Here is a 15053-nt window from a genome sequence, read left to right on the forward strand (position 1 = left end):
CAACCTTCAAGTTTTCACTTTGTGGTCTAACCACCACTCTGCATTGACAGACTCCTCTCCTTATGGGCCTTCTCCGAAACAGTTTTGCTGCCATAACCATAAACAGACACAGAAACAAAAAAAAAAAACCAAAGGTACACTCTCACACCAAAACCCATCACCAGGTAAGCAATTAGGATACTGCAAGACACCCTGATCTTATCAGTTTCTCATCTCCTTCTGCTCTGCATCCACACGTTACTCCCTGGCTTACGCATTCTGTGCGCTGAGCAGCTCCTGGCTGTGGCAGAACTCAGGTAAGATGACACAAAACATTGGCAGTTATATTAATTCAATCTTAATTAGCATAAAGTGACGACCAACTTTTCGAAAATATTAGGTTTTTTTAGTTAATGGGCTATGTTTGTTAATTTTTACATAATGAACCCTGCAAGCAGTCATTTCTGAATCCAGAACAAGAGTCCTGGGGCTTCACTTAGAGCAGGGCACCTCTGAAAGTACCAGCAATACTCTGCTCCAATTCTGTGTCTGTTACTCCACCACGGTCCACAGCAGCAGCTTAATACAATACTCATTCAATTACTCTTTTCATTTCAAAACATGAAAGGGAAAAAACTTACCTTACTCCCCTGATAGAAGCAGCACTGAAGTTCCACTCGTGGATACCTTTCTGTAACACGCAGAAGAAAATAAATAAATAAAACATTCCTTTTTACAAATGAACTGCCAGTAGGCGTATCTTCTAGCCTGGAACTCAAGAGATGGAAAGAGAAACACTTGAATTATAACAGCCTATTACTGTTTAATTACTGCCTTGAAGTTATTCTTCAGGGCATTTTTTTTTTCCCCCACCCAAAACCAAAGGGACAGAAGTTCTAGATAGAAGTTTTGGGTTGCTTGTTTCTTCACTGTTTGTTCTGCAAATATACAAACATACTATTTTAGAAAGTATGCAAAAGAGCAGATCGGAAGGGCTGCCACCATAGCCTGGTCTGGGTGCCGAACTTGGGGTCACATGCGACCCTCTGGGAAGTGGGGGGAAAAAATTCCACCTGCAAGAACAAGAGCCTGCTCTGCGTGCTCAGTGCCCCAGCGTGCGGGAAGACCAGGCGGAGAGAGCTACAAGCAGGAAGTCTGACGATGGAGAGCAAAGTGGGAAATTCTTGGAAAGTAGGGAAGGAGCAAAATTGCCCAGGGAAGGAGCAAATCTGAAGGCCAAGTGTCCAAAGAAAAAGAAAGGAGACTATTTCACTAAGAACCCAGAAGAGAGCAGTAAGAATGTACCAAAACGCCTAAGAGCTGCTGGAGTAATAAACAAGGCTGGAAGAAAGAAGCCACCTTATGAAAACACAACGGGCCAGGCCTCACTTATTTTCAGATCTTTAAAATTTACATCAGTCACATTCAGCAGAACTGAGTCCTCTCTGTAGACAGTCATACTGCTCTATGTTTATATTCTAATAAAAACTTTACTGTAGGAAACAGAAGCCTTTTGTATCTTCTCATGAAAACATTCTCCTTTCAGGAAAAGGTGGGACTACACCACCTCGAAGTCCTGGCAACCTTGGGATCCCACCACAATGAGCAACATATTTGAAGAAACTCTGCTTTCTAGAGCTGAATTTCATTTGCCATTTTAGCGACCTGAGCCATTAAAAGGCACAGAGACATTTCTTGCCGAAAGGTAATTTATAGCATAAGGGCTTAATGTCAAACACAAACATAATCAAATATATTCCAAAAGAAGACATGAAAATGTGTAGCTTACAAAACATTTCATGAATAGTGAAATGTACAGAAGTCAGAACAGATACACTGCCAAAATAGTTGCACAATGTGCAGCAAATGATAGAGGAAATTATTCTCCCAGCTATAACAGCTTTCTTTAACATCTCTACATTTCTCTACATCAATTTTCTCCTCCTCTGTAATTCTTCCTTTCCTGCTCAAATCACATTAAAGGTTGTGATGCTAATATAAAATGCCTAACACAACATACCAAAAATACAAGCAAACATCTTTCCTGAAGAACAAGCTTCACACTATTATAATTGTAAAATACAAAGCGGTAACTCCAGTTATCTCTTCAATGTTAAATGGGGGAAGTGTTTCTCCAGTGGGGTACAGGAACAGGAGAATAGCCTGATATTAAGAAAAGATGGGATTGCATCTTGAAGTGGAGGTAGCAACTGATGCTAGTATGAAGTGTTTGAAACTACTATTTGAGTTGCCTGGTTCTCTTGCATGAAGAAAGATCACCAACTCAATCCCTCTGCTAATAAGGAGGGTGTATCTGCGCTGTCTTTTAGTTCTCCCTCCGTACACAAACTCTGCCACTTTCCAATTTTCCATGCTTGGAAACTCTCTTCAGAGCTTAGCTATTGGTACTTGTCCAATTCCCACTACTGGGAATTATCTGAAATCTAAATAAGTTAAAACATACGTCCTGACAGGCAGAAATGCTCAAGAAACATAACAAGCAGCATAAGTATTGTGGGTTTTACCTGTCATCTACGTGCAACTAATCTCTCACAGATTCATACATCTTTCATTTACCACACGATGTTTTCAGGCAATGAAATAATATAAAAGTTATGTCCCTCATGATCTTGCCAAGTTTTGAATACATTGGAGTAAACATATCAGGCATGCTATCCAAATTCAGCATCTGTTCTTTCGTTAGGCAAAAAAACACCAACCACCCAAAACAAAACTCAAAATGGATTCAGAAGCCAATGCGAAACAGAGACAGGCTGTTCTATTTCAAACTTGCAACAGCACTGCTGCATTCCTCTAACCCCGTGCGGAAAGGGCTGCTAAAATTAGGGAACTGCAAGGCAAAGGTAACATGCATTCTACAAAATATAATGCTATCTGATTTTTATAGGCATTTGTTTGTGTTAAACTTGGTATTATTAAAGGCATAAATATTAAAATATGCTGCTAAAAAAGCCACAGAAAAGGAAGAGGCCACATTATTTACCCTGGTATTGCCTCTCATTTGCCTGTTTATTACAAAATTGCTGGCTGCAGGCTCCACTGAGTTCCAGTTTGGGTTTGAAACGGAAATTCATTTTCTTTGTGCATAAAAGGAAGTCCATACACTTCGCAATTTGTAATTCTTATTCTTAGAGCACTGATTGAATTTTGGAAAATAAGTAAAACCTTTAATTTATTAGCCAAAATGAACCGAAATCTGAAGCATGAGCTGGTAAAGCTCTGACGGACCTATTGTAGGTAGATTGAAATTGGACAGTTGAAGCAGTTTCCAAACCCAGCTGTCTAACCTGTCCTTGCAGTAGGGATAGGTGGTCTTTGCTTATTAATCAGTCCCTAAAATGCCTGTTTTCACTCTGGTAAGGATCAAAGTAAGAGTCTTCCTCTTTGCAGTGGGCTGACAGATAACACATCAATTCCCTTCACAAAATCTTTTGCCAAAGATAAATATTATATTGGTTATATCCAACTGAAAAGGAAGCTGATGTCTCCAAATTTTTCTAGTCCCTTTTCTCTCTGTAAGGTCTCTGATGGATTCTAAGGACTTTGACAAACTTGCAACAACAGACTATAATTGTACAGCTGAAGGGATACCTACCAAATTGCCCACTGCATTATTTTGATGGGTGTTACGGCTCCCAGGGCAAGGATGCCTGCTCCGAGTATCAATCAGATCCCAGGCTACTGAACAAGCTCACCAGAGTGAGGATTCTGGCCAGAGCAAAAGTGCTAGGGAGTGCATTTACAACTGACCTTGTCTAATGCTATTGACTAATCTGCAGAAAATACAGAGATACACTCCCCAAATCAGGAAGGAGGGGAAAAGAAAAAGAAAAGATATAATATACTATAAAGAAACTTTAAAAACAGAATAACAGAATTACAATAATGGAAGACATTACAAAGCAAACGTTAAAAATTCTGCAAAGCCAAAATAGCTATCTACTGAACACCAAACAGGTACAGACTAATACATCCAAATCCTTCTGCCAGTCACAGGATGACTGGGCAGTCAAGTGACACAGCTATGAAAAAGGCCATTGCTGAAAGTATCAAGCAAAATATCCCAGTAGCTAAAAGATATATGAACGCACCACGAAATACCATTTGCGGAACATGGAATATGAGTGCATGTGCTCAAGTAAGTTTAACTCAAACTGAAAGTTTGAAAGAAGTCATGGCAATGAGATGCCCTGTGTGGCTAGTACACCAACCTTACTTGTTTTGCCTGAAAAAAAAAACCCAAACCACTAATTGATACTAGAATTCTCCTTAAAAATACTGTAAGGTAAACATCAGAGAGAAAGGAATCGCTTAACGCAAACATTGTGTTAGCAAAAGAACAAACGAGTATGAAATGGCAACAAACAAATTCAGACTGAAAGCTAGAAGACTTAAAGTAACGCTCTTCTACTTCACCAGCGGTATTCCCATCTAGGCTCTTCTAGAGGTCCAGCGGCATTCTCAAACCACTTTCCGGCACAAACAGCCATCTGTGAAACCTACACTAGTATTCAGATGGAGCTTGATCACTTTATGCGAAACATTATATGGCAAGAGTGTCTGCAACAGAGGGGAACAGGACTCAATACTCCAGAAAATTCCTCCTAGTCCTGTGTTCCTTCTTACACTATAGATAAGCCACTTAACAGAATGGAAAGTATTGTTTGGAGGTGAACTACATACACACCAAAAAAAGCCTACAAAAACAACAAAAAAATGCATGTACAAGTAGTTTCTAAATAGAGTAAGTTCTGAATAGAGAAATACTTTCAGATCAGATATTTTACAATAGCAAGGTTTACTCCGTAGTACTGAAAAATCATTATTTACTGTGTGGTAAATTTTGGTTTTGTCCAAGAATTGCATGAATTTATTTTTTATATTATTCTCAGAGGCTGAGCCTACTTGGAGAACCATCAGTCAGAATAAACCACAAATAAACAGAAATTCATTGGTCTAGGCAAACATGTCAGTTTGTGCTCTAACTATGCTATTTTAGCCACTGTCCATTTACATTTTCTCATGAACTCACAAGAAAAATTCTAAGCAGTACGGCCTCACATAGTCTGCATGCAGAAATGTTTCTTCTTTAACAGACTACAAGTACGAAAGCTGAAGCATCGATTACCTGAAAAATAGATCTTCACTGTCCTATCCTGCAGGCAAACAAAATGCTGCCGCAGAAGAACGAACAATCCTAGTTCTTACAAATTGCACCATCACCAGTGTTGTGCCTCCAGCTGACTCAGCCTCCGTTCACTCTTCACATACTCCCCCCACATTTCTGTGCTCCCGACCGTCTCTGAGGTTCTACGATGTCCTTCCTGCCTTCACTCTTACCAGCATTTTGCTTCCTAAGCATCCCAGAATGCAATAACCTCTCCCCCTTGGGTCTCCGGAATTTCTAAGCTCCTTTCCGAATACATCTGGCTCTCTCACACCTTGACATACGGACTTCCCAGCTTTTTCAATTTCTAGACCTTCTGAGCATCTATCTATCCTTCTGCCAAACACTTCTTTGGCTTTTGATTGATTCCGCTCCTATTTTAAAACACCAGTCTCTATTACTTTCATATTAAAGGATATTTACCACAGCTGACAAGCAATACTGCAAGTAGAGGAAGAAGATAGCTCTGTTTGTATAAGTAATTTTATGCTACATTTTTTGTATGGTGACAGTAAAGTACTTATGAAATCTTAAGCAACAGACTTCTTGTATATTATACACTGGTTTAAAACAACCTGAAAGAAGATGCAAGTTATTTTAAAAAATGATGGAGACAAAAGATCCATTGAACAACAGGACAAACTTAAAGGAAAAATTAAGAATGCCATATTGAAAAAAAAAAAAATTAAAAATGCATGGCAATATATATGTCCACAGCATCTTCCCGTGTGTTACTAAAACACTTTTCTCCTTTGCAGAATCCATCATTAGCTGCAACTGTTTACATGTTATATGCTGTATGTACCATGCATACTTTTAAATTGTGAAAAAAGTTACAACTACAGACAACATCATGGTGTACCTTGTCATCAGGCAGCACATGCCAGATAGATACAGTCTTCTCCTCGGCTTCACTGTTGATGGAGAGATACGAGGGCTGATAGATTTTTGTTGGTTCTAATATTAAAACCTTGTAGAAAAAAATAATTTTTAAAAGTTAGTATAAAATATGTAGAACTTTAAAAAGTATTAAAATCTGTTAAAACTACTTCTGTAGGCATACCATAGCAGGAAAAACAGGGGAAACAGAATGAAAGGTAAAATTTTAGGTACTGGTTTAGTTTAGTATGGCTGACAGTAACTTAAGATTTTTTTTTTTTTTTAAAAAAAAGGCAAAAAAGCTAATTTTAATTTAGGTTTTTATTTAAGGCTATTATGTGTCAATTGGTAGCACATATCATAATTTTCCAAATGACTTCTCTGACAACTATCAGATTTTGAAATCTTTCTATCACAATTCATTCTCTTGCAATGCCATTCAAGAACGTCCATCTCCCATGTGGACAGGATTCATGATATACCTTTATCATGTTTTGACAGAAGCGCACTTGGGTACATCAGAAAAACACATCAACCTAGAGCTAAACTGAACTGCTTTTGATTTCGACCACTGTGAACTGTAGCCACCAGATCAAATGATTTTCTCAAAAGCAACAAGCACCACTGCAAAAGGCTGACAGCTAAAGATGATTATAGAAAATTTCCTGGAATAAGTGAAAGAAAAACTACAACCCATCATGTAAAAGAGATGGGATGCAATACAGCAAGATTTAGTCTAACATAACCACTTAGTAAATGAAGCCATCCACTCTGCCACTTTAATAATGTTCTGCCAGAATTACTTCCAGATCTTTAAAGCTTTCAGCATGCTTTAAAGGAAAAAGTCCACGAAGTTTGGCTATTTGAAGTGTGGTTTCTCATTAGAACTATTTACTTATTTTAGATTTTCAGTGGTTAAAATCTGACCCTCTAAAACACCAAATCGGTATTGCCTGTGTTGAAGGTACTCTCACTCTTCAGAATGTAAAGTATTGTTATTAATTCAAGAAAAAGCTACTCTCTTCCACTGCAGCATGCATAGGAAGGTTTCTAGCCCTAAGTGTTTAGCTGAAGGACATTTATAAAACAGGATTAAGTTAAAGATGGTTATCAAACTGATAATCTCCCTCCTTTCTTCTGCCCTTCCCTCTCCCATAAATGCTCCAATCAAATATCATCTTCAAAATATCCAAGATACCGAATTTCTCATTTGAAATTTTTCAGAGTTCAAAGAATTGCTTTAGGAAATAATGATTGACTGGGGCAATTTGGTCTACATGTATTATATAAAAAAAGAGAAACACCTAAGCAGAAAGTCTTGGAAAGAGCCATGGCTTAGAGTCAAATCTAGTCACGTCACGGCCGACAGAGTCAATGAGCACACAGATACACTGGCAGAAGAGCAAGGCCAAATTTTGAAAAGTATCTAGGCGTTTAACTCTGTAAATGATGACCAGTGGGATTTCAAATGTGTCGCTTGGCATCTCCAGACACTCTTAATTTCTAAAATCTGGTTTAGACCATTTCACAAATTGGGGTCTTTAGCCTATAGCAAGTTACCCACAAGCAGTGTCATTTCTTCCTCTAAAGGCTGAAAAAAGGACGATGACACTGATGCTACCAGATAAGAGAGTAACTGACAGCTAAGCTAGTACCGATGGACAGTGAAGTCCTTAAGTTCAAGCTCTGAGAACAATTCACAATTACAAACATGCAAAAAACTTCTTTGAGAATAAATTATTTGCAAGAATCTGAGAGAAGGGAGGGAAAAGAAAGTTATTATGTTTCATTTGTTGACCTGTTGAACAGTATGATTTTCCTTCTGAATAGGCACAAACAGAATTTTTGTATCATGAGAGACCACGTCCGTCTGTCTGCAACACCACAATAGTTTCCTGTACAACACAATTAAACTGCGTTTATCTTTTGGCTCATGCTATTGCAATGATTGGGTTTAGTTTGTCTCTTAATATTAACAAAAATCCAAACCATTTGACTTGGACAGTTTTATAAGTCCGAGCCTATTTTAAGTACCTAATTGCTCCATTTCATCATCAAAAATCTAAAAAGAACATGGCCTTGTCTTTCACAAAAACCAGAGGATTCAAAATATTTTTTGCTTCCCTGCAAAACAAAACTTTACGCCCATTCTCCTGGGAGAAGGAGAACCAGACTCCCTAGAGAGTCTCAGGTTGCTTTCACCTTACTGCCTCAAGCTGTTGCTGTTCCACACTGCAGTCTTCCTTATGGTTTATCATCCCATATACACACGGAAGTCAAGAGAACTGTACAAAACAACCAGCATGCACTTCAAGTATCTGGGAGGCAACAGCAACTGCTATTTAAAACAAAAAGCTGTATTTGCTAATGGTTAGCTAAAAGGGATACCCAGGACATTATTTCCCATACATACATAGTTAATATGTACAGGGAACAAAGATCTTTTTACAGTATACTTTCAGGACATTGTACAACACCAGGATATCTAATAAAAATTTTCAGCAAAATGTTTGTGGAAGAAATCAGAAAAGTATATATATACTTATAGTGCAATGTTGTTGAAATACATTGTCTAGTAGTTGGAACAATAGATTTCTGACTGCTTGGGCTGGTTTTTAACCTCTAACAGAGCACAGGCTTAATGGGCTGCTGAGCTAGAAAGAGACTGAAATTAAATATCTTCTCTTCAAAACATAATATAGTTAACAAATTATCACCTGGAATACACTGCAAAGGGTTGCTTTAGAAGTATACCCATCGGTAGCAAACACTAAATAGCAAAGTTCTATCTTGATTTTGTCGTCATCACTTTCATATGGAACACACTGTGCAATCCCAATGTAGCCACATGCAACCAATTAAAACCAATCTAATATGCAGGCCAAATACATTTCTTCTGGACAAGCAGTTTATTGTCTGGCAACCTAAAAACAAGCAGTGTTTTGAGTTCATTTCCTTCATGTCACGATTTATTAAAAAAAAAAAAAGAAACACCACCACCAAAACAACACCACCACAACCACTTACTGGAAATCGAACTACAGACACATCTGTCTTTGTGGCTTCAACAAGGAAGTCCATCCAGAAGTCCACAAGTTCCTGTTTGGCCGTATGTTGTTCTGGAGTCAGTTTCTTAAAATGCTGATATATCAAAATAGTCTCTACAATAGACTTCAGGTACCTGTGATCATCCAAGCACACATAGATAATAAATTTAATACAGTTTGTAAATAATAATGTCTCTATCTTTAATCACAACTGAAGCATTCACCATTGCAACACCAAGGCAGCCAGTAAGATTTTGGTTCTTTAGGATTGCTTTTACTAACAGCAACTCCCCATTTAGAACTGGAAACTTTAGAACTGGAAACGTAGCTGCTGTATTAGTAACCTGAAATACAAATGAGTTCTGGGACACTCCTTCCTGCCCATATTCCTGATCCCATATACTGTCTCCTATCCTAAACTATGAAAGCTTCATGACATAGCTAAATCCTCTACCTACGGACCAAACTGAGCTCATGTCAAACTTGTTTCAGTAGTGACCAACCTCAAATAAAAACTCAGGTGAAAGGTCCACTAGTTTAATTTTCTACACTGTTCTATGTTCTGTATTGTATCCGCATTGGCAGTTGTTTAAGACAGATTTCTAAAGCATGATGCTTCTGGAATTGATTACCCTATAAAGACGACAACAGCTACGCTAAGCAGCCTTTTGGCATTGCTAGGGAAGGACAACAGCAGTGCTGAATGTCTCCCCTCCCTCCTCCCTCTCTCTGCTGTTCTACTTTCTGAGGCTGGTTTATGGGGCTCCTCATAACATTGCTTTGTCTTGGCATTTTTGAAAGAAATTGTAAAAATAATCTTACACAATTTTTATGAATACTACTGCAATTAGATATACGTGCCTAAAGAGGATTTATCACAGCTACCTCCTTATCACAATTAGACTATTCATAGAAACTTTGTTTTCAGGCTTAGGACAAGAAGGTATAATGTAAACTCAGAGGGCCTTTTGGGAACAGTTCCATAGCTGTGGATTTTCTAATCATCATTCTGAGGCCATGGGGATACCTGGCTTAAGGTACCATATCTACTCCCCTTTGCACCAAGTGGGCTCTGCCGAACAGCAGGCAACAGCTGGGAAGGAATTGCTCACAGGAGAACTCCTTCCTGAAGCACAAATGAGTGTGCTGTATTTTCAAGAGTTTAATCCACGGACTTAAACCCCAAAGGCACACTGGTACATAAAATCCTGACAACCAGACATTCAAAAACTCCAGAAAACTCTACCCTGAGACTTCCAGAGAGTGCTATCCAGCTTCACAGCGAAACATGCACACAGTAAAAACGGAAAACCTTGCAGATAAATACACTGTATTTATAAAATACACAGCATTTATAAAATATTTGATCAGAAAATTAAAGTTCTCAATTTTGACAGTTTCCTATGTTATGTCGATATAGAACTTTAGCATTTCCATATTTTAGCACACATACACACATTCCCCTCTGATCAGCTTTTGGAGACAGACTTTCCAGCCTTTATAAAAAGACAAAAATACATAGGTTGCGACATACACAGTCTTTCAGTTGGCAGAGTGACAACTTTTTTAGTCAGAAAGGAGTTTTGGTTCTCCCCAGCTAACAGGATCCCAGCCCTTGATGAGTAGGTGACTGGTCCTGACTTGCTGCATATATCCAAAGCAGAACAGGTGCCGGGAGCCTGCTGTCAGAGCACCCATCTCTTGGCCTTTGCATAACAGATGTTGAGTCTACAGGGTTGTCTTTAACCCTAGATTTATAACCTTTCTGTTAATTGGACTTTAATCTGCATTGTTTTCAATCATAATGAGATGCAACTTGCACCATATAGCTCATTTGTGTTCAAGTTCCTAAAACAGCTGGTATGTGCAATAACCATCACGGTATTCCAAGGTGTATCCATGCCCCTCTAGCCAAGCTGTCTGCATTCCCAAAGACTTTCAGGCAGTTATGACTAAACCCACACGCCACTTCTCTTCAGCAATGTAACCGCTGAAGTACGGTGCCTACAAGCAACTCCTCCTTTCCCCCTTGCCCTCAGAAGAGCCTGGAGTCAGTGGTGAATCTCCCCTTCTCAGACAACCAATTAAAGACCCATATCAAATCTGTTCCTGAATAAGGGCAAAAGGGGAAGAGAGTCCCTTGTCTGGGCAAAAGTGCAGTGAAACAATACACAGACAGCGAAATCTGTTAAAAAACCAAAACCTATCTCCTGTCAGCTAAATGTGAAAGCTGAAGGAGTCCAATGTTTTAATACATAGCAATGTACGTAATCTTGTTTATCACCTTACCATGCTGGTGTCTTTAGCTTAAACAGCTTTTCTGAAGCCTGGATCACTCTTAAATGGTCATTAGCCAACATACTGGCCCCCAAGAAAGATCCCACTTCCCAATAGCTCTGCAGTTTCTCCAAGCTTCCCTTTTTACCAAGCAGGCTGCTGATCTTTACTCCTGTAGTAAAAAGAATAATAGGTCACAGGAATGTATTAATACAGTTTTAAAATAACCATTTCCCTGATTTGAAATCTATTTATTGCTTAAATTGCTGTAGCCTCTCCATTTCGATGAAGTAAGATGGAAATCATACTTACCAGTTCACGTTATATGCCTTCCACACACGCTAAGCAGTAGCAGACTTTTTTTTCCCCTCCCCCTCTTCCTAAAGGCTTCTCAAGAAAGAAACTTTAAGACATCACTGTCAGGACAAGGCCACATTCAGATTACCTATGTTCTTGCATGGACCTCATCTGTAAAGGTAAATTGGGGCCTTAGGCTACATAACATAGCTGTAAAAACTTAACAGATGCTGAATAAGGCACCTATTATGTTTTTTTCTGCTTTGTTTTTTTGACTTACAAGCCCCAAGCCCCAAACTTACCTTTATAGACAAGGTCCCATGCAGAAGAAACAGATGATCCACTGGGCTTCTTCCAGCAGTGATGTTCTTTTAATTGCCGCAAGTCCTACCCCAATGAAAGACATCTATTAATATTCGTAAGTCCCTCAGCAACTCAAGACTATGGAGACCCTCAGGTTTTATTTTGACTTGCTAAGTTTTCTGAGAACTACAAGTTTCCCTGTGGCCTTCAGGATGATTTTTAGTTCATATTAGCTGCTATGTATTTATAGCTAACACGAGATATGCTACACCATCCCCCTGCAAATAAAACAATTTGGAGCTTGCAAGACGAGCCTCTTCACCGCTATCGTCTTTTATTCACTTTTCCCACACTACTCCATTATGACAGTTTCCCTCCCACATCACCTTCCGTTGCCCTTGATATTAAGGCTGAGTATTCACAAGAAATTTCACTGCAACTGCTGACCTTTATTTTCTCCTTAACCTTCCTTAAGTAGGTAGCAGACTAAACTTCATGCTGGAAGCAGCAATAAATCTTATCATTTTTATCCATCTTGTTTTCTCACATTGTTCACAATTTTATGTTATCAACATCAGACAATAAATGTTTTTAAAATGTGAAACTGTATCCAAGTGGTCTATAGCCTATTTCACATCTATATTTCACACTTTGTGCTCTCTTGCTAACAAATTGTCATGCTTGAGTAACATACGGAACAAAATTATACTTAAATCATACAAAATTCTATGATTCTATTCTATTATTCTGTGAAAACCATTATTGTTTGCTTCTTGGGAAAGAAGTTTCTTTAGTTATGCCTGAAGAGAAAAAATTGCAACAGACTTTACAAAATACCTCAGATCTACCTGAGACATGATGCAATGAACATCACCTCCATCAACTCCACAACATACGGCGGTGACCATCTCTACGTATATCAGCTCTGCAAGGCTTTAAGCCATGCACATTGTCAGGAGACCGCTTGAGGACGTACACCTACACTTGTCAGTGTAGGGGAGGAAGGGGGAATTTGTGTTGAATGTGTTCAACTTCAGTTGGGTTTTAGAAATCAAAACCTACACGCCATCCACACAACACAGTAAACGGAAAAAATTAATCTCCCCCAGGAGCCTAGAGTAACACTACTCAGCAATATCCTCAAAGGCTGAAGGGCTCTGCTAGAATGTCTAAAACGTTTGCACGCACGTGACAGCAACATACAAGAGCAGACAGACACGTACTAACTTCCACAGGCTTTGAACGTGACCTCATCACAAGGGAAGTAAGGAATTGGTATCACTGGGACACATGAATCATTTCAGATGGGTACACCTTTGCTGGCAGGAAGGCGAGAGGGAGCAATTTAGCTGTGCGGAGGGCCTTCGCTGAGTACGGGGCGATGGCACCGACAGTTGCAGGGACTGCTGACAAGCTATCACAAGCCATGCGTCACAGCGAGCAGCAGCCCTGGTCTCTGGTTCACAGGCTCCGCCGTGCCTCATTGCGCCTGCAGGAACCCACCCACCACAAGCCTCCAGCGCTCCAGGCGTGGGAACAGAGCCAAAGCAAGGTACAAAGCGAGTGTCTGCTTTTGATGAAAAGTACAACTCACACGGGGAGGGACTAGGATTACTGGCATGGCAGGGAGAAGTGTTTGTTAGGAGGGTAAGACTGGTGATAGCAAGGATTTTGAGTCAGAGCTCATGCAATAAGGGAGAGCTATAGGAAGATGGTGGGAGAAAGGATGGATGTGTAGCAGCAATGACATCTGAGGACACCAAGTTTGGGAATCATTACTGTTGTGTAGCCTGGATGAACTGGAAGTTTTATTCAAGTATTCTGTGAAGTGGATCCTATTACCTTAGAGAAGACAACATCAGCCTCTCATCAAATTCTTCTGAGAAAGATGAGGTACTCAGTGCTAAAACTCACTCTAGTTTGCTGACCTTCCTCTATAAAGCTCATCTACAAACTTACTTACCCCTGAAAGGCAAGTTGGAAAAATGCAGTTGCAGTACGGAGACATTAGCAATAGGTTCAAAAGACTGTAACTCTAATTTATAGAGGTGGGGTTTTTTTGTTTTGTTTTGTTTTCCAGTGGGTTTGGTCTTTTTTTGGGGGTGGGGGAACAAAAAACCTTTCTGTGCAAACATGCAAAGTGAACACCTTTATGAATTTCACTTTGAGTTTGTGGTCTCCTTGTATAATTTCTCTTCTCTAGTTTATTTTGATTTCACCATCTTTAAAAGTTTTTTGAGAGTATAAGAAAATCCAGGCAAAGTCAAGACATTCTCTCCTTCCATGATAAACTTGGCATTCACAGGGGGAGGAAAAAAAGCAGCAGCTGAATTCCACTATATTTTATCAAAAATATTTTGCCTTAAAAATAAATGAGCCAAAATAGAGGAACCATTAATGCCAGAAAAGCCATTGTTTTTATAACACCAAGAATATACCCACAGCTTGTGAAGAAAATAAGATACAGTAAGTAGATCTTACCAGTTAAATATTACTATGAAGGCTTTATAAATAAACTGCTTTCCTTGCTCAAATATTGACAGAACAATTCATATTACAGGATCCTTTGTGTGTCAAAGTTGCACAGCCTGCAGAGATCATTACTGTCAATGCAAAGCACTGCATTTCTGTTTTGGTCTCAAAGTTCTGCAATTTTGTACAGTTAAGAAAGCAATACTACTCAGAAAATAGAGGATTTTCATTAATGCTTCACATGATCATTTAGTTGTGAACTATTATCTGACAAGTAGAGGTAGGAACTTTAGAAAGCAAGTTTTCTTATCTGATGCAGATTGGTAAAAATACTCTTGGATACTGGACTTATTCTTAGTTTTACTGGAGTTATTACACTGTTGCCAATGTAATCAGATATGCATCTTCTAATTGCAGACATGCAACTTCTAATCTGAAGTGCTGTTAGGGACCATATCCTTCCTTAGCCTTTCCCAACCTAACAATATCATTTCCATATAACCTGGACTGCACTTCAATCAGCTTGCTCTCGCCTCTCTCCTCATCTCCCACCAGAAGACAAACTTCCTTTAATTTCTCTGTGCTACAGATAATGCTATGGGTGGACACCA

The 15053-nt window shown here is 39.1% G+C and overlaps 1 protein-coding gene across 4 annotated transcripts in view; it reads right to left on the bottom strand.

The window, feature by feature from the left end:
- MAP3K5 (mitogen-activated protein kinase kinase kinase 5) overlaps positions 1-15053 on the bottom strand; it is a 108289-nt gene that overhangs the window by 34979 nt on the left and 58257 nt on the right. For all 4 annotated transcript variants that reach the window (XR_012673001.1, XM_075145910.1, XM_075145911.1 and 1 more), the window contains exons 9-12: positions 11383-11542; positions 9074-9227; positions 6030-6137; positions 621-670 (exon numbers count right to left, since the gene is read on the bottom strand). Coding sequence is in view for 3 of the 4 variants with exons in the window: in XM_075145910.1 (XP_075002011.1) it covers positions 621-670; positions 6030-6137; positions 9074-9227; positions 11383-11542 (472 nt within the window). In the remaining variant the exon portion in view is untranslated. The remainder of the gene's footprint in view (positions 1-620; positions 671-6029; positions 6138-9073; positions 9228-11382; positions 11543-15053) is intronic.

The sequence above is a fragment of the Calonectris borealis genome, chromosome 3 (assembly GCF_964195595.1).
Source record: "Calonectris borealis chromosome 3, bCalBor7.hap1.2, whole genome shotgun sequence".
NCBI lineage: Eukaryota > Metazoa > Chordata > Aves > Procellariiformes > Procellariidae > Calonectris > Calonectris borealis.